Source organism: Daldinia decipiens (genome assembly GCF_022478715.1).
Source record: "Daldinia decipiens strain CBS 113046 unplaced genomic scaffold F4813scaffold_17, whole genome shotgun sequence".
Lineage (NCBI taxonomy): Eukaryota > Fungi > Ascomycota > Sordariomycetes > Xylariales > Hypoxylaceae > Daldinia > Daldinia decipiens.
In genome coordinates, this window is record NW_026054560.1 from 440927 (window position 1) to 455307 (window position 14381).

The 14381-nt window shown below is 47.6% G+C and overlaps 3 protein-coding genes across 3 annotated transcripts; 1 reads left to right on the forward strand and 2 right to left on the reverse strand.

Annotated features, from left to right (window-relative positions):
• Window positions 1–37: 37 nt before the first annotated feature.
• On the reverse strand, window positions 38–2771 carry F4813DRAFT_360211 (DUF654-domain-containing protein). The gene has a single exon (XM_049243395.1). The coding sequence runs from the start codon at window positions 2609–2611 to the stop codon at window positions 308–310; it is 2304 nt and encodes a 767-aa protein (XP_049099459.1). The 5' UTR covers window positions 2612–2771; the 3' UTR covers window positions 38–307.
• Window positions 2772–3304: 533 nt separating this feature from the next.
• Window positions 3305–4909, reverse strand: F4813DRAFT_389672 (mitochondrial phosphate carrier protein; the record flags this gene model as incomplete). Its single annotated transcript, XM_049246879.1, has 5 exons — window positions 3305–3397; window positions 3456–3801; window positions 3856–4275; window positions 4376–4579; window positions 4662–4909. 5 exons carry the CDS (start codon window positions 4907–4909, stop codon window positions 3305–3307), a joined length of 1311 nt encoding a protein of 436 aa, XP_049099460.1.
• Window positions 4910–5031: 122 nt separating this feature from the next.
• Window positions 5032–6185, forward strand: F4813DRAFT_79226 (uncharacterized protein). The gene is made up of 3 exons (XM_049248900.1): window positions 5032–5794; window positions 5853–6046; window positions 6171–6185. The coding sequence occupies exons 1-2, from the start codon at window positions 5154–5156 to the stop codon at window positions 5971–5973; spliced, it is 762 nt and encodes a 253-aa protein (XP_049099461.1). The 5' UTR covers window positions 5032–5153; the 3' UTR covers window positions 5974–6046; window positions 6171–6185.
• The last annotated feature ends 8196 nt before the right edge of the window (window positions 6186–14381 follow it).

Consider the following 14381-nt stretch of genomic DNA (forward strand, 5'->3'; position numbering starts at 1 on the left):
GAATTATCACAGCTTACTAATATAGGTAACGTAGACATTAAAAAGCCGATTTCCACATTTATGTAGGTTACATATTATAGAGTACGTTTGTACTCACACCTAAAGCCAGCAACATATTCTATGCAGTGGTTGCCTCATGATCTACGTGTTCCCCGTTCCCGCATGGTTCGTCCTGCAGGAACTACAGTAATGGGTGGCACGCAAGCTCTACCTATTTACACACATAGTCATCGAATACCGGTGCCATGTTCCAGAAGCCTTTCACGGCTATACCCATTCGTACCAATCAAACTAGGCCATACCGGGTTTACACCAATCCTGGCATATCGTCGTCCGTTCCATTCCCGGTATCATCCGCTTCATTTCCAGGCTCTCTAGGACTAGTTGAGTCTCCGAAAGGTATTAAAGGAGGCATCTCATCATCCGTCCCCTCTTCGTTTGACTCTTCATCCTGCCATGTTCCGGGCATAGTACCAGGTATATGCCCCAAGGGCTCATTAGGCATATTGAAATAATCGGCAGCAACTTCATTAGGATCGAACAGGTTCATTACGGCCTGGAAGATTGTTGACCAGCGGCCAAGAGAAGCTTCATTCTGAGATCCGCCTTCTTCAAATGCGTCCTCACTGACTTCGCCATCATCATCACCGCCATCATCGTGATTTCCACCTCCACCGCCAGTCTCCTCCAAGATGGCCCGTTCGAGATCCGCTTGAATATCCTCAGGTGCACCGGCTAGTCTTGCCTGGGCTAATATTCGCATAAGCTGTCGGCGATCCCCTTGCTCGAGGCCAGCCCTAAGTCGATCTTCAAGTTGTGAAGGAGTCCACGGCTGCTTCTGCGAATCGTACGAGAAGATGTTTTGTTCGAGAGGGGGTGGGAGCGGATCAAACTCCCAATTAACTGACGTATTTAGCAAGTCGCGCGGTACTAATCCTATTAAGGAGGGAATCTCTAGTAGGAAGACGAATCGTGCAAGATTAACCCCAACCGTAGGTGGGAATGGGAACGTTTTTTCGACGTCCGCCCTCTTCGCCTCACCCGCCACCTCCTTCAAAAGAGATATCGCTTGAGTGTTATCCCATAATGATTTTGTCTGATGGATGTAGACGTCTGTATGAAGCTCCTCATCTCGGTTGCGCGGTTGCATGCCCCATATGGTCTTAGGAACATCTAAATTGAGTGCTTTGAAGAGATAGCTATATAGCCAAGGCAAGCGCTCCATGCCCTCGACCAACAATGCTTTAGCGCCAGCCGTGTCCTTCTGCTGGAGTCTAGCTAGTACGAGGGTCTGTCTAATGTAATCTTGGCCATCTTGTGCCGCATGATTTACATCTAAAATCTCCGAATCGCAAAGGTCAATGAACCACTTGGATTCGCGTGCCCGTATGGCAAGTGGGTGGATAAAGTGGATAACCCCGTACGGATCAGTATGATCTATGCTGAGTAAAAGCTTCGCCCATTCTAGTGCCGTCCTGTATGTGCCCTTCATGATTAGATTCTTAAGGTAATGATATCCAGCCAACCAAAACTGTCGGTTCTCCGGGCGGTTGAACGATAATCTCGCTTTCCCTTGCTCTATCTTCTGTCGAAAAGTCGATAGCGAGACGCGGCCAAAGGTGAAAAGGGCTCGTTCGCATAAGTCCGCAGAGAGCGCCGAATTCTGGTCTTGTTTCGCGATTCTGCTAACTTGGATAAGGCTGGAGACGTGGTACGGATGGAGATGTAGAAAATGCACTATCTGCATAGGGTCGTACATCTGGACGAGGTCAAAGAACGCATTTTCCAACCTGTTGTAGTATGCATCATGCGCAAAGCGGAACTCAATAGTGCCCGGCAGGCAAGCTACTCCTTCTTTCTCCTCCTTGAACTGTTCCATAGTCAGGCCCTCCGTAGAAGCACGTGGCCATGTTTCCTTGCCAGCTAAAAAGGGGTTCCGCCGCAGCGTTACTTCAGGCAAGCCCTTTCCCGGTACCCCCTTAAGGTAGGTTTCTAGGTCAACTTGCTGGGGTAACGGCTGCCTTTGTCTTCTAGTACGCGTCTGTTCTTGCTCCTCGATCTGGGCGGCAGCAATAGCTTCTCGACCAAATAGGTTGCTCATCTCATTGATTACCCTAAGGTGGTACGCATTGATGCTTAGGAGTTCGCAAATTCGCTCGTAAGGCTTGACAATATTCAATTGAAAATCATCGTCGTTTTCTTTTCCGGGGTTGGAAAGCTCGAGCTCCCTCAGCGCTTGATCAATTTCGTCTGGACCGCTTTGCGCAATGGGTTCAGCCTTAACGGTAGCGCCATCTTGCTTCTTAGCCTTCTTCTTCTTTTTCTTGCTCTTCTTCGATGAGCTCTTAGGGGCATCGGTACGGTTGGGTTCGACACTTGGTTTTGTTGAGGCCTCTACTTGCTCGTCTTCCTTCGCGTCGTGGTCGGAATCCTCATCCTGGTCATCCTGGTCCCCGAGCGCTGCAAACCCGGAAAATGCGCTTGCTCTCGGTTTCTGGACGGGCCGGTCGTCATCACTCAGTTCGTCGTCCTCCTCCTCGAGAGAATTCTTCGCTTGGAGCTCTTCCAGCTCTTTCTGCTTTTGAAGTTTTCTTAACTGTCTGCTCGACATTCTGTATTCTCGGGGTACTCGGATAGTAAGATTGGAGCCTGGAACAATAAACGGCGTCGTAGAATAATGCGCTGGAAATATTTGAGAGGGAATGTTAATTGTTGACCGTTGACTCAAAGAATTACCGTTTGCTATGTAATTGATGGTGGGGGCGGGGTGGGGCCGGACAAGGTGGTCATAGGTGATGTAAGGTACGAATTACCTAAGGTTAGGTACTTCTTAAGTAAACTTCAAGGCGGGGCTGATACTTCTATATACATGTATTCATTCCTGCACGAATTACAGGCTGGTACCTATGACAAAGAAGGTGCTACTCCTCACCAGGTAGGTATATTCCCTCAATTTCTCCTTTAATTTTTGCTCTTCTGCTTTAACAGTTGTTAATATATCTTCGTTTTCATACTTTTCATCATCTGTCTCTAAGAAGCAAGCCACCATTACGCAACACAACAATAACTACCAAGCCTCCTTTTATTCATTTATTCCACTCTAAATTATATACCCGAATCCTTTTATCCTTCTATCTCTACATCTATTATATATACAAAATAAACATCAGATCTATTAAATTCATGCTCAATCGTTTCTTGTGCTAGGATAAAATACCGGAAATGCCAGCATCATCCGGTCCCTGGTGAATTTTATACGACAGGTATTAATACCAAACGTATAAGTTACTTATCCTGTTTAGCATTAATATTTCGCGGTTTGTAGAAGGTTAACTACCTCCATAACCTTAGGCTTTTCTTGCTTAACTTCGGCGGTGCTCTTAGTCGCGCCCAAAGCCTACACCAATCGTTAGTTCTCAACCGGATCACATAGAAATAGCAGCAAGGGATCATACTCTCTGGATGTGGCCGTAGATTCCGAATTGGACGGCCGTCATACCTCCCACCATGACCAACCGAGGTCCAATACCTGCGTAGCTTCCGCGAAGGCCAAGCTGACTGACGATGTTGAAGATACGTCGCGCAGTTCCTTCACCTGGTCGCCCCTTTTCCTTGTTGATCTTGCTCAATACCGTATCCGCGGGCTGTGAAACTATCGCAGCTGCCATACCCGCAATAAGACCGCAACCGAGGTTCACTCCCGAAAGTGCTGTGCTCGATGCCGTTTCTTTGTTGATCCAGGAATAAGCTACTTCGAGAGCCTTTTCATACACCACAAACGTCGCCATCGTGTACGGGACCCTATGCTAAAGTCAATTATGTGACACGGCTACAATGATATCAAAACAGGCTTACTGTTTCAATACTATCGGCATGAACCCGGAGTAAAGGCCAGCCATTCCTTCGTGCTTGACCATCCTACCGAATGCGGACAGCATATTAGGTGCAAATGAGGGTTGGGATACTAATCTAATCCGAACAGCCTCGAATGGGCAGAGCAGAATGTCACCAAGGAATTCGGCCGCAGCAGAGGAGGCAAGGTATACAGCATTCCGGTGTGCAGCCGCTTTCTCCGGCCCTAGAAAGTCGTTCGTTTGTCTTTTGAAAAATTCGTAGCCGCCGAATTTAAAAGCTCCTTGCAGGAAATATCCCGTCACCGTCGGTCCGAATCCCGTCAAGAGTGCTCCAGCACGGTCATTGACGACGATCTGGCGCATCCCGCCTGCCAGGCCTCTATTATATTTAACTGGTTCGAGCTGAACCCGGGTCTTGACCCTGAGTACCTAATGCATCAGCTTTCTTGGCGCGATATATAAATAAACGTTCAATATTTTCCTATTGGCAATGGCCAATATGCGAGATCATTTTGGCTTACACATCGACTGGAGTCAGTAGGGCATGAGTAAATGAACAGCAAATCGCTCCCGAGAAGGCGTATCTTGCGACCTCCGAAAATTTCATCCCTGAGCTTATCGACAGGGGAGGAATACTGGCGACGCCGTCTGCGACATATTTTACAGGATTACTGTTGTCGAAAACACTGAGGGTAACGGGAGATTCTGGCTTAGGCAAAAACAAACTGTGGAAGAGATGGCATAAGTATCAATCTCGTTTGGATAAGACAATCATCGTTACTGCATGCTTGCTAAAATTGAAATCACCTTTTGACACTGAAAGCGCTCATTCCCAAGCGTCCCAAGATAGAGTCGGCCACTCCTTTCCTCGAATCCGGATCAACCTCCTTTGCGACCTCTCTAACCGCATCCAGAACCCTGAGATGTTCCTTCTTGAGTTCCTCAAACGAGTTGTCCAGCTGGATATGCCACGGGTACAGGACAAAAACCTGGAAGCCAAGCGCGGACGAAGCGACGGCAAAGTTCGTCAGGGAGATAAGACGTGTAACAATCATTTTGGCGTCGGCGAGGGCGTTAGTTCTATTTCGAGTTCCCTTCCAGCAAGTATCGTCTGCGGGAGACCAGGTTAGAAGAAGATGAAAAGAGTGAGAAGAGGCAACATACAGTGAACTCGGGAGGCAATGAGATTGCGATAAAGAGAGAAGTACGCCTTTATGTAGTGAGGTTTGGAACCGTAGGATGTCGAATCTATGAGGGCCCCGTCTATTCTAATATTGTCTAGCCGATATTCTTAATTATATGGATAATCCCAGAAAATTTACAAAGGAAACTGGAGATAAGCAGAAAAGATGGGAAAAAAGAATTACGGTCTACCAAAGGACAGCAGCACGAGAAAAACTCGTAGAAGTTAAAACGGTCGCAAACCCCTGTTCAGGATTTCATCATCCCTCGTGGAGGGTTTTCCCGAAGAATTTTTCACCTCGGTCAAATTTTGACTACGAGAAGCGAGACCGACTTCGGCAACTAGGACCGAATGTGACAGAATGTTTATTGCGATACTCTACTTGGAAGAGTGTCGTGGCTGGATTGGGAAGCTCTGGCGCCAATGGGCATAAAAGAAAGGAAGAGATTCCATTTTTAGGGGTCTTTAGGCTGACAAAGTGGCCTGACAGATCGGAAAGTCACGCCACTGGGTCTAACTCGCCCCGGTTTAAGAAAGCTTGTTTCGCCTGCATCGCGTCTTATTGGCAATTTACTGCAATTTCTTCGAAGCACAAACACGGGTATCGAGGCTTTGAAGCAGCCCTAGTAGGGAGCATGTGCAAGTGGGCCTCCCACGAAGCAGCGTGGGTTGGGTGTGCAGGTGTGGGAAGAAAGCAAGGGCAAAAAAGGATGAACAAGAAAGGATCAGCTTCAGGGGTCTTTGTTAAGTCTATTAGGTAAGACTCCGATCACCCGTAATTTGTCAATCCCAAATTGTTTCATTCACGAGTCTAGACAAATAAAGTGGGTTCGGCTCAAGTTAAAGCACCGGGTACCCACAAACTCCCGTTCCGCCCCGACTTATTTTCGGCATGAAGCCGGCTCTAATCTAGACCAAGACGGAAGACCTAGTTAGGAATGTTGCTAGTCAGGCTAAATTGCCAAGAATTTGGGTATAAGTCACCTGGCTGAATCATTCAACCGAACAGGTAGGTCTTACTAGTTGGCCACACCCGGTCATGGGGGCTGGGGAAGCTTATTGTTGCTTATCTCTATGTACTATCATCCACTATTTAACTGGTACCAACTGTTACCAACTAAGCTACCAACTAGCGAGTCACCAGTCACCAGTCACCAGTCTGAGGTCTCAACCGGAGCCAACGCGGAGCGCTATCGAAACCAACAGCCGTTATCGCGGCGCGAGCGCTATCGTGACTACCGAGATATCATGATTACGAACTCCTGTCTCCTGCTTAGCCCCGCAACGAAACGTTGTAGATCTTTCGTGGGCGATAGATACAAATAGGTCCGAAGGCAGTGTTGGAGCATTCTTTTAATTAAAGGCCCCGGGCGTGGACCAAACATCAAAGCGACGTGGCCCGAATTGGGAATTGCTATGTATGGCATATTTCCGTCCAGAGTCGAAAATTAATTATTAAAGACTCTTTGAACCTTTTCGGTCCGTGTGTCAGGGGAGTACTTCAAACCCAAAGGAGTCTCGGTAAAGGAACAGCGTCGCGTCAGCCACGGGTCTGTGTCCCAATCGATATCATGCGCCTCTCGGAGCGGTACGGTTTCAGTTACGTTACGAGTCGCAAAACGACAAATGCTGTCGCAAAATGTATGGCACGCTCAACTCTCTAACATAGGGTACGATGTCGCTGCTTGAACATCGTGGCACTTTTAGACTGGTAACTGGGAAACACTGGCTGCTCTTCTTTCTTTGGTTAAATCCTACCAAAATAATATTACCCGTGTTACTACTCGTCCATCAGGTAGGTCTAGAGTCTTTTCGGTGGAGGCGCTACGTCACAAATAACCCTTCTGTCGGTAGCCTAGCTGGTCTACGAAGTAGCTGTGTAGAAGGCAAATTTATTAATTTATGGGAACGACGATTGAGAATACCCATAAATCCGTGAAGGTGTCTGCGTGTCTCGAGAATCTCTACATACATACATACATACATACATACTTCATTTCCCTACTTTATTTTCCTGTCTACCAATAAGAGGAGCTTTTTTTGTATTATTTTGCTGGCACGCGTAAATATTCATGGCTTCTCGTAATGTCGCTCCAGTAACACCCGCCAGGCGATCCCGAACTACCTCCATCCGATATCGTCGGCTCCAGCGATTTGGCCAGACGCGGTCGGAACTATGTATGCACACTATGCATAGCTAGCCGGTCCACTCGCCACGTGCAGTCTGGGGGGGGGTGAAGAAAGCTCCCCGATAGGCATATTTTTCTTGTTTCTTTTCGGACGTGCATGTGTGGCTCCCATGCATGCGGGCCGCTATCCCCAACGCAGTTCTTTTCCAGGTGGAGACGTGGGCCGTTATGTAGGCGGACCTTGCAATGTGTAGGTGAAGTTTCTAGAACGACATGTGATGGCCCCCTTTTTACGGGGTCGAACTGCACTGCATATGTAGGCAGATAGGCCGGTGAGTTGGGGTTGGGGTGTAGCGTGGTGTATGTAGTGTAAATGCGGTCAGGTCCCCTCCCCAGGTCGACTTCGGTTCCGTTTTCGCTTCACCTTGCGGAGGTGTCGGGTTGACCGCGTTTGCGAACTCGTGGGGTTGGGGATTTGTTGTTAGGTAAACGTATACATAGGTGATGTGTGTGTGTGTGTGTATGTGTGTGTATGCGGTTACTAATGGAGTCCCGTTATCGTGACTGTTGGCTTGGTGTTGTATAAGAAGATGGAAGTATCTCTGCTCTAGTTCAGCCTGCGCATTGGGTGTCTACTTTCTTTCTCTGCTGGACTGCCCATGCGTTCGGAATGCTGAAGTCGGCGCATACCACTGACCAACTCTAGTTGCGATACTGGCTTATGTTACTATGTCGAGTTGTTATTGGGGCGTTACTAGTGTAATTGCATTGATACGGCATTCTACGAAGAGCACGAGTTGGTTTATACCGTACGAAGGCAGGACACTAGTAATGAGGTCAAGAGCCGTGTCTTAGCAAGAGCGGGCCCAGTAGAGGGTCATAGTGATGCTCGGTCACCGCTTGGGATTCGTTTAGGGGGACAAGAAGCTATTCCCAGACGAAGTAAAATCATAGCTCGCTATCACGGGAGATACGTGGGTGGGTTGCGCTGTGCGAGCATACAGGCAATGGACAAGAACGGAACTCTGTGGAAATGCGAGGAACTATGAACCTCACCGGGACCCGACCACTGGTATAGCTGAAAGCTCTCGGTCTTAGGTGGTTGATGTAGCCTAGGAGTTGAATACGGGTTAACACCCAGCCCTCCCAGCCCTGCGGGAGTAAGTATCAAAGGTGCCTGGAATATATGAACGAGCGTTTCCTTGACCATCCATTAGCTATCCCCAATGAAGGATTCAAGAGACATCAACCACATATTTATAACCGTACCAGCCAGGCCAAGTGGTGACTAGGAGCCGGAATGCGATTTTCGGGCACAGGGGAGCTCTGTATAGTACCCAACCAACCATCTCTAGATCACTTAATTACACCTCTACTCTACATTTCTATCACAGCGAAACACTAGGCTAGCTCGCGTATCTCGTATAATAGATTCGCCCGTGGTATTCTAGATAGGTAGCTACCAGCTCTAGGAAATGAAGAATCTAAATTTTGGGGGTGGGAAATAGTGCCGAAGACGAGAATGCTAGAAATACAAAACAGATATTAGGGTAGACTTAGGTAGTTTCGTATATCCTAGCTGTCTATACTCATGGTTGGTAGAAGACCGCTACCCCTTTTCTGTGCCTAGACTAATATAATATACGAAGATTTTCTGAAAGGATCGTAGTTACTATTGTACAATATCTCAAAATAACATATTGTTTTTGTCTATCAAGATTCACTATCAAGACTATCCTAATTTTAAAGGTTAGCAAACTGGATTCAGTTACGAGAGTGCATCTAAAGTATGCCATAACCAGCTATGAGGGTAGGATTGCGGCGACGAAGGTCCAGTAGAGCAAAAAGCTTTGTTCAGAATTTCGTATTATAAAGGGCATAGAATGGACATTTATAGGTTTCTGCTTTTCTAGAGAGTTCAAACTTGTGGTAGTCTTGTTCTTAACACACTGAAGGTGCTAATAGGAGATATATCAAACCCCTGATTTCGTACCAAGATATAAAGTTAATGAAACCACCAGAAAGAGTACACATCGAAGACGCACAAGTTCTAGTTTCTACTTTTATCCTCGTAGCTACAACTCTTCTTGCATGGCAAGGCTGTAATCTAGTCTTTTACTTACCTCCGTATCCCGACGATAGAATATCTTAGTTGAAAGAAAGGCAGTGTGCATGTACAATACAAGACAACTACTTTCGAGACCTACATTCCCGCACCTCCCTAAGAACCTATACCAGACATACTCGCGTCGTTGTCATCATGGAACATACCTCTAGGAACCCTCGGTCATCAATATCTCACGCACTTCCAATATATATATATACCCAACAGACCGACGGGATTAACACGGATTACGCCTACGGCTTTATCAGGTAGCTTGCCGACTTAAAGAACACACATGGCTTAGTCAGGGGGGAACAAGTAACAGTATGTATAAACAGAAGACTGCCGTCGGCGGTTAAACCTCACACTCAAGTACTCATCTACCTTGGCCCATGTCCTAGACGCACCTCAGACGATAGGTACTCAGGGTATACTTCAACAAATGCTACAAGCAGTGCACCTGCATGCGGCTCTATTTCACGTACATCGATCGACTTACTAGGATGCGTACCTACTTCCCCCAGCTCTAATCCATCACCACCGGCAAATTGCTCTTAGCACACTAATACGCATCACCGTCGTAGCTTATAGGTACTCCTATCCATCAAACAATCATATCCACGAACTAGGTACTCCGCGAGGCCTCCCTGCCCCGAGGCATATCTGTTACCTAAGCTCACCTAGCATAGGTAGGTAGCTAGCTATGCGTCTTTAGGTACGCTTCGGTGACGTCTGAGTAATAAACACACGCTTCAATAGCCACCCTGGGCACCGCATCACATCTCCTATTGGCGACAGACAGCCAATCAATCAATCGACACTTGGCTGTCGAATAGAATAAAAGTCGCAGGTCGGTACATAGAGCATGTACATGTCCAGGGCGCTGTTATAGGTACGGACTGACTTTGTAGCAGATACTTCGAGGCAGATATATATGTATGATGATATATGTATGATGATATATGTATAATAGGCATGTATATACACCCCACGATGCAGCCCAGCAGCCCAGCAGCCAGACCCGAGCCCGAATCAACCCATCGTTACTATGCAGATAGACGAACACGTTGGAGCCGCACGGCTTCTGTGGTTCGGGGTACGTCATAATCGACTCCTCCCTACCCGTGCGTGACATCGCATCACCTGGAACCGAGGGCCCCGAACCCACGACGGAAGGACAGCAAAGTTTAGAGCAGATTAGGATAGCTAACCTAGTACCTTATCTCTGACGCAAGGAGGCACGGCGCGGCTACCGAGGATGATCCCGGTATAAGAAGCCAAGGTGTCGTCGCACAGAGCAACCACGTGGCCGAATCCCATGTCCTTTACGCTCAACACCCGTTTGCCTCTTTACTTACTGACTTACCTAGGTACCTACTCTATCTATCTATCTATCTATCTATCTATCTATCTATCTATCTATCTATCTATCTATCTATCTATCTATCTATCTTTCCCATCTTTCCCATCTTTCCCCTCATACGCAAATCAAGAGGGGCTAGGAAATTAAGTTGGTAGGTTGATAGGTTGGTTGGTAGGGAAGTGGACAAACTTCCAATCTCTCTTTCTTCCTCCCCAGAGGATCCGACGGCATGGCTCAGGACCCGTGCAGACGTACATACGTACATACGTTGCTGCAGGGACGGCTGCGAGAGACCACGTTGCAACATGGGCCATGGGCAGGACAGGACAGATGCGCGCGCATGCATCGCCGCTCGCGTGGAAACCGTTGCATCCAATCGGTCGGGATTTCGGCGCGCAGTCGGGAGAAGGGGAGGGCTGAGCTGGGGGGAGGGGGGACATGTAAGCATGTATGTCTACTTACCCACGCTGCTACATACCTAAAGTATATATTGGGGGCGTCGTAGCATCGCATCACATCGCATCGCATCGCATCTTTCCGCCAGTTATTACGCGCAGTTACACGTGCCGTCGTACCCAAGCCCAGCCCAGCCCAGCCCAGCCCTCCACCTCCTTCAGCCTGCCTACCTACCTATGAGGTATGTATACTACGTATGTATTAATATCCATATACGCATGTACCTGCGTATGCAACCGTAACTCTACCTAGGCGGGCAGACTGGGAGCGTTTGCAGAAAAGAAAAAAAAAAAGGAAAAAAGCCCACCACGAAATTTCTGCGTTTGTGCAAATTTCCCGCCCCTTGCTCTTATTTCCCATCCTTCAAACGCCCGCCGCCCTCCTGCCTGCCTAGTAGGGTAACACGGGGGGCCAACGAGTTCTGTAAGAGGAAATATCCCTCACGAATTGATCATGTCGGGAAGCCTCTCCGCCCGCCCTGTTAAAGAAAAGAAAACCAAAATTATCCAGCCCGCCTATTCGCACGAATACTAGAAAAATATACCTACCTACCTTATGTATGCCTGCTGCATATTGCCTCGGTGGCGCGGCCGCGTCGGAACGGCACGCACGCGTCACACGTGGTGGTCATTACCATTATCATCATCATCAGATGACCCGGCAAATGTGTATGTGTGTGTGTAGTAATAGTAGTAGTACTACTACTAGTAGTTGTTGTTGTAGAATCCCGTTGGGGCTGCAGAAGGTAAAGGGGGGATGAAGAAGCAGGAGTCTAAAATAAGACTTGTCATGACACACGAAGTTGCCGCGGGATGCTTACGTAGAAGAAGAGAAAAAAGTATCAGCCTGGCGCAGCAGCGGATGTAGGTTAGGTAGTAGTGTAGGTTGTAGGTAGAAAGAAAGCAAGAACCGAGAAGAACTTCATAGTAATCTCGCTCATCTACATCCTAGAAGGGCGGGTGAGCCGCAAAAATCACGAAAAGGCTCATTTCCCGGCTCGCATTCGGAAGGCGAGGATCGCACCGCTGTTTGTACGTACAATGTAATAATGCAATACAATACGATACGTACACGGGTGCCTTGCAAGCCCGAAAAGCCCGAAAAGCCGCACCGGCGACTACATCGTTCTCGTGAGTGAGGATCGATCGATCCTCAGGAAGGCTAGCCTGGACGGATGACCCCCTCCCCCCATCTCCCTTCTTCTCTCTGGTGGTGGCCCCCCCACGGCGGAAGATGGGACGGCATCCGAAAATTGGAAGCTGGATTGACCTATTTCTGGAATTCGCGTGGGCCGTGAATTGAACAATCAGATTACACAAGATATCTCGTTTATTTTATTTTTACGAGTTGTGTGTAAGTGTGAGTGTGAGTGTGTAAGTGTACGGCGTAATGATCAGCCATCCCTGGAGGAGGGAGGAGGGAGTCATGGCATTTGGCCATGGGATAATGATGCGTTATGCATTTCTCAACGTCGCAGCTAGCGGAATCCGCATAGCATAAGTAGGTAGCATATACAGCAGCAGCATACAGTAGCAACCTTGAACGGTCCAGGGATCTTTTTTCTTCGAAATTTCCCGTCTTAGACTACTGCAGGGGAAAGCGGCCTTTCGAACGCGGGAAGGGTGCAGTACCGTATACGGGGAACGCGCCCTGATGCATTGTACCCTATGTCGTATCGACGCAAGCCACTGGGCTGCATCTATGTACCGAATGTACATACACATAAGATGTAGGTTAGGTACTTATGTAGTGTATGCATACAGATGCGTAGAGTAAACATAGGATCGTATGTCCCCGTGCCGAGAACTTCTTTCTTCTTTTAACAAGACCGAGACCCGAACGGAATGCGACGAGATAGTGTTTCTAGTAGCATGTGTATGTATAGGTAGGTAGTTAGGTATCATTACTGCCTCGGTAGGTACCTTTTTGTAAAAATAAAATAAAAACTCGGCCGTATTCTATACATTCGCGCACGAAGTCGCCGAACGTAAAGTAAAACCCAGTGTAAGTCAAGTTAATCAACGTTGGTAGAGGCGTAGCCTGGATCAATGTAATCTCATGGAATGGGATGGATTATTGGGCAAGAGAAATTTTTTAGTTCGAAATGAGACGGTAAGGGACAGCAATAAAGAAAAGAAATATGATAAAAGACGGGAAAGAAAAAAAAGAATAAGCCGAGCCTGCCTCTAAGGTAGGTGTAAGGTTAGTGATAAGTACCTTGAATTAGGGCGGTCGTTCCCGAGACGGGGGTCTCCACTTCCCCTTATCATTTCCTCCAAGCTAAGTGGACGACCCGACGGAACGGTCGCTGGGAACATTTCGAGGGCGTAACCTCCCTTTAAGCTTGCATTAGCTTCGCAGCTCGTTGCGCCTAGGCAGCTGCAGTGACTGGTAATGTTTCTAAAAACAAAAAAAGTAAGTAGGGAAATATATATATACCTATACATTGAGACCCCTATTAACAGCAATCCGAGTGAGGTCATCAAGCACCTTTCGCCTCCCCCCCTTTTTTTTTCTTCTAAAATGACATCGTCTTCTTCAGGTACTCAAAACATAGATCTGCCTAGACGAAAAAAAAGAAAGTCACGACACGGGATGAAAGATCTCACTTAAAATGGGGTAATATAAGGTTTGTTGTACGCGACCCGACGCTTCGGGAAAGGAGGGGAGGGGGGGGTCTAAACGTGTGATCCGGAGATCTGGTTGCTGGGAGCCTCTGGTGACGTTCTCGGTTTGTTTGCTTGCTTGCTTGCTTGTTTTGCTTGCTACTAGGCCAATTTACGAGCTATAGGGGACCCGAGAGTGAGTGCTTGTTTGCGTGGACCGATGCCGCTACGAGGATACCAAGACTCGTAAGTGGCCTACGTAAGGTAGGTTAGGTAGGTAGGTAGGTAGGTACATAGGTAGCAGTAGTTGGATACAGAGTGACTTCGGGACGGGATGGGATGTACAATAAGATCTTGCATAGTTGCATGACGAGATGAGACACATGGGCATTGTGCGCCCGCATTGAAACCGCGGCAGGGAATGGAAAGGAGAAGAAAAAGTAATAAAGTAATATCCCGAAAAATGAGATTTCCGTTCCGAATGACAGGTATCCGTCCCTACTAGGCTGGAGGCTATTGATCCCAACGAGTATCGGATAGTGTGAAACAGGGAATATCGAATACATCGTAATGACAGGTCTCTTATGACATCGAAGTTGACAGCATCCAAGACAACCTTCTATTTTCAGGTGCAATCTCTCTGCCCTAGTAATCACAAATGATTTCACCAATATTGTGATTCACAG

Excerpts from the sequence above, each read along its gene's own strand:
- F4813DRAFT_360211 (XM_049243395.1), bottom strand. The coding sequence starts at position 2,611 with ATGTCGAGCAGACAGTTAAGAAAACTTCAAAAGCAGAAAGAGCTGGAA.
- F4813DRAFT_79226 (XM_049248900.1), top strand. The coding sequence starts at position 5,154 with ATGGATAATCCCAGAAAATTTACAAAGGAAACTGGAGATAAGCAGAAA. Across the intron at positions 5,795-5,852 it reads GTCTTTGTTAAGTCTATTAG|ACAAATAAAGTGGGTTCGGC; the intron begins GTAAGACTCCGA and ends TCACGAGTCTAG.